The 5,061-nt window shown below is 45.8% G+C and overlaps 1 protein-coding gene across 1 annotated transcript; it reads left to right on the top strand.

The window, feature by feature from the left end:
- Window positions 1-203: 203 nt before the first annotated feature.
- On the top strand, window positions 204-5,055 carry LOC116378868 (SET and MYND domain-containing protein 4-like; the record flags this gene model as incomplete). The annotated part of the gene is made up of 8 exons (XM_031840776.1): window positions 204-293; window positions 1,328-2,300; window positions 2,667-2,912; window positions 3,496-3,698; window positions 3,793-3,940; window positions 4,065-4,181; window positions 4,531-4,654; window positions 4,793-5,055. Coding segments are annotated over 8 exons (2,025 nt in total), but the record flags the coding sequence as incomplete, so codon positions are not given.
- Between the last annotated feature and the right edge of the window lie 6 nt (window positions 5,056-5,061).

Genomic DNA, 5,061 nt, shown 5'->3' with positions numbered 1-5,061 from the left:
GGGCCATAAATAACGCATTTTAAGACAGAAGGTGCGGGCCATATAAAATCTGACCTCGGGCCGTGATTGGCCCGCGGGCCGGACTTTGGACATGCCTGCTGTAAACTGTTTGAAAATCAGATGTACTGTATGTATAAATTGTTTATAATTTGCACTATGTAATATGCACTAACAACCAGCTTCTCTGTCTCCTCTCATGACAGGGCTTATGTTTTGCTCATCAAGGTTCAGAGCAGCTGTCTCTGTGCTTTGCCAACCGCTCTGCTGCGCTCTACCATCTGCAGCGCTACCAGGTAAAATGGTAACATCTTCACCCGTTGCATAATGAGACAGTGTTGTACTTGGGGTGTCATTAAAAGCGGCTTCTTATTTGTTGACTGAAAACGGGCGTGGAGACATCTAACGGATTGTGTCACCGTTGTGTAATCAAATTCAACAGCACTTGATTGCAGGAATCCTGCAGGGGAAAATCATCATGTTTTAATTCTATGTAAACGGTATCCTCACACCCTTAACATGCTGTGAAGTGAAATAGCAGATGGTTTGCAGGAGCACATAAATAGGTGATTTAATAATAATGTCTCAGGATTTATGGGAAAACTGTTTTTAACTTGACCTTTTCACATGTATCATTGACATTAAAGTGCATTCTTCAGTAGGCCATCCTGGTGATGTATGATTGGAGGACAGACATTTAGTTTTGCGGTCAGGAAGCAGCTCTTCACCCACAGGACGTACAGTATGTTTCACTATAATTTAGCCGGTTTTCACTGCATCAACTTTCTCCAGGAACCCATGAAATATCATTAAGATATTATTGTAGATGTCCAGGTTCTTCTGAAACCAGGGGCTCATCTTCTATGATACCTCATTTAAATTATGCCTTTTGGCCTTCTTATGGGCTAGTTGACTCAACTTTGTTTCAACCAATTCATTTCTTCGTCTCTAAAAAAAGCAAGTTGGACACATTTCAGTTTTCATCCATAGAGTCATTTAGGCCCACACATGTAGTATCAACAGCACATCAAAGTATCTGGAATGTGTCCGGATAATAATCTATTCAGTGGCCTTTTGAAGTTTAAATACAACAGTAATGAAGCTCCTGCCATTACGTGGTTAGTAACAATGACTACTGAGTGTCTCACAGAAATTGCTTCATCATCACTTTCTCAATCTTGTCAGGTCTTCATCTCTGGTTTAGGTTTTTATCTGTCTCAAAGCTAAAATGCTGATTTAAATAAGTTATTAAATTGTCAGTCAGTTTGTTTTACTCACAATCTTAGATTTTGTAGTGACTCACACTCCGGTGTTTCTGTTTTTCTCTCAGGAGTCCCTTGATGACATTGACAAAGCTATAAAGAATAGCTACCCCTCTCGTCTTTTACACAAACTAGAGGACCGTCGCACACAATGCCTCAAGCACCTCTCTGTAGGTCAAAAGGCAAAAGAGGATCATCACAATCCTGCCTCAGAGAATCACAAAACTCCAGACAGAGTAAAAGGGGCATCTGTTGGACTTCTCACATTTGGGATTTGTCCTCAAGCTGCTGTTGGCTTCAGCTCGGAGAAAGGTCGACACCTTGTGGCTGCAGAGAGAATAGCAGCTGGGGAGGTGATCCTTCATGACAGGCCGTACAGCTGCGTCCTCATACCAGGGATGGAGGAAGTGAAAGGGAAGGGAGGAAGACAGCACGCAGACAGAGGAGTGTTGTTTGGAGTGGAGCACAGGCGCTGTCACAGGTGTTTGACGGAAACACCGTGTCCCGTGCCCTGTGAGGGGTGTAGCTACAGCCGGTACTGTTCAACTTCCTGTCAGCGAGACGCCTGGGAGGAACACCACCGCTGGGAGTGTCCGCTGGGAGCAGATCTGAAGACGATGGGTGTGATGTCACAGCTCGCTCTGAGGGTAACTCTAAAGGCGGGGTTAAAAAACATCCAAATGGCCAGGGATCCAATCAGAGACGAGCACACAGAGTCCAGTGATCCGTGTACTTCATACTACGGGGACTCGTACCCGAGCGTGTTTCACCTGCAGCACCACCTGAATCGTCATAGCCCTGAAGTGCGTTTCCTGTGTGCGATTACTGTAGCGACACTCTTCCTAAAGCTAAGCAAAGCAGGACCCCCGCCTGCCTCTTGGGACCTTAGTGGACCCTCAGGGGCAGACAGACAATCACCAGACAAGGAGGGAGGTATCGCAGATTGGAGCTCGAACCTGTGGCCGCTGGGCAGTGCAGTTCTGAGGCACATCCTGCAGCTGAGGTGTAACGCCCAGGCAATCCTCATGCAGCAAGATACAGGTTACTGGTTTCACAAGTGTTGTTGGCTTGCTTCACATTGAGTTTTGTCACAATGAAAGAAATCATAACTACAGTACGTCACAAAGTCAGAAACATGGAAGCCGTTTGTTCTAGTGATGCACCAATCTGACTTTGATCACAGAAGACTTAGAAAAATTCAAACATTTGAGATGCAAGAACAAGTAAATTTGGGGAATTTTGCTTAAAAATGTAAATTAACCATTTATTTGACCAAAGCTGTTGCCCTAGCAGCACAATGAAAAGGTCTATTGAAGAATTCAAGCTTTTCCAATGATTGAATCTTCAGCTTTGAATGTTCTTGAGTTGCACAATGACCTTTTAGTTTCTGGTTCTTCCATCTTACAGGAGCAGCAAACTCACCAGTGCAGTCCAGCAGGGAAATCCGCATTGCCACAGCCATATTCCCAACTCTCAGTCTTCTGAATCACTCCTGCTGTCCCAACACCAGTCTGTTGTTCAGCACTGGAACCGGTCTGTCTGCAGACTTCAGTGAGAGTGTGACTGAGTACAGAAGCACAGCCCGCGGAGTCACTGTGACTGTCAGAGCATCCAAAGCTATCGCTCCTGGACAAGAGATCCTGCACTGCTATGGTAAGAAACTCCTATGAGTGTGAAAGGATTGTTAAGGTGCTGACATATTTCTGGTTTCTGTTTGTAGTCCTTGTCATATTGGCCAATCACGTTCCAGCGGGCTTTGGCTGAATGCAGGTTAACGGGCCGAAATGTAATTTCCGAACCCACCGGCTATCGTCTGACGATGAATTTGCATTTTTTTGGTGTGAAATTAGCTTGTAAATTTGCTACCTGTGAAACAATCTGGTCGTACAAGTTGACACTCAAGTCCAACTCCAGTCTCTCATGTCAATTTGCCAAATGAAGTGTAAACAACGAGCAGTGCACAGAAAATAAGTCTTTGCCCGGACACCTGCTGGCTACACTGTGATCCCAGAAATATAGCCCCTTGCCCCCAGAGGCTTATCAGACAGACCGATAGCCGATGGATTCCGGGATTGGGTTAAAATATGGTCTGTTTCATTTTGTTTGTCACCCAGCCCTGATGCAGCACTTCCAGACATCACTCTCCACTGAAATTACTGTCATTGCTTCCAGCGGTGTTGTTCTGTTACTTTTCTTCTGTGAGTTATTACTTGTGGCGTTATCCTCCCTCCCTCAGGTCCACACAGCAGTCGGATGGCAACCCGAGAACGGCAGCGTCACCTGCAGGAACAGTACTATTTCCTGTGTCGGTGTGAGGCCTGCACTCGGCAGCAGCAGGAGGAGGAGGAGGAGGGTCCAGAGGGCAGACAGCAGGGGTCGGGTGTTGGAGGCAGTCTTCAGCCTGGACTCCTGTGTGGCAAGTGCAAAGGATCTCTCAAAGTAGGCGTTCATTAGTGGTTTTGTTGATATGTTTTCTTACAATCATGCATGATTAATTGTACTACTTATTAATGAACTCCATCTTGATTTTCAGAAGAGCAGCGAGCACGGAGGAAAAGGATTTATATGTTCGCAGTCATCCTGTGCTCATCGCGTGTCTTTATCTGAAGTGAGCCGCAGGCTGCAGGAGATCAAGGTCGACCTGGAGAAGGCTGTGGACCTCATGGAAAGAGAGAAGCCAGGTGCTTGTGAAAAACTACATCCAAATGCTGATACAGAATGCAGATTCAGTAATGTATCATTATCATTTGTTCAGAAGGTCTTTGTAACATCCCCGTGTTATACTTCTGCTCCTCCCTCCCTCAGATGAGGCTCTGAGACTGTTAAGAAGGACCCAGAGTCAGCCTGGACTGACCCTTGCAGAGACGCACCCAGTACAGGGGGAGCTGGAAGATGCAACAGCCAGAGCATATGCTACAATGGGTGAGAATGATAATGCATGAGCTGTGTGGTTAATACACTCCTACTATTCTGTATGTTAAGGCGCACTTTTACGATTAACGGACATCTCTACCAATTGGTTAAGCATGTTAACGGTTACTTCCTGGAAAGTTGCCACTTGGAAAGGGCTGTCTCTAAAAACCCAGTGCACTCTGGGGATTTTATTAGCTTTGACATGCTTCAATGGAGTGCTAGAGATGGCTCACTTCGGTGATTATTACATTCGTCAACAAGATACCACTACTCAAACGCTCTACCAAACAGCAGGAAGACAATGCGGCTCCCCCCCCTAGTTCTCTTATGGCTTTTTTCTTTTTTGCTGTTCCTGTAGGTGACTGGAATAATGCAGCCTCCCATCTGGAGAGAAGTGCTGTAGCTATTGGCTCCCAGTACGGAGAAGACAGTATTGAATTGGGTCGACAACTCTTCAAATTAGCTCAGCTACACTTCAATGGGTGAGTGAGTTGTACAGGGAACATTTTCAGGACACGCACTCTTTTCAATGTCTGAAACTGTCCTACTGTTGTATTTATGTTGACTGGCATTATGAGAAGAAATAAGAGGTCTGTGTGTCTCTCCTCTCCTTCTCACAGTGGTGCCAGAGGCCCGGCCCTCTCCGTCATCCCCAAGGTCAGACAACTCCTCTGCCTTCACGGTGGCCCCCTCTGTCACGAAATACAAGAGCTGCAAGCTATGGAGGACTGTCTACAGGGGTAGTCCTACATATGCACAAGATCGAAAAATCTTCACAATATAATTCGTTTTTTAACTCTGAGTGATACAAATATGCAAACGTGTGTGTGTGTGTGTGTATGTGTGTGTGTGTGTGTGTGTGTGTGTGTGTGTGTGTGTGTGTGTGTGT

The sequence above is a fragment of the Anarrhichthys ocellatus genome, unplaced genomic scaffold, assembly GCF_004355925.1.
Source record: "Anarrhichthys ocellatus isolate YVR2014 unplaced genomic scaffold, GSC_Weel_1.0 scaffold3280, whole genome shotgun sequence".
Classification (NCBI taxonomy): Eukaryota; Metazoa; Chordata; class Actinopteri; order Perciformes; family Anarhichadidae; genus Anarrhichthys; species Anarrhichthys ocellatus.
This window is presented reverse-complemented; position numbering and strand designations above follow the sequence as displayed.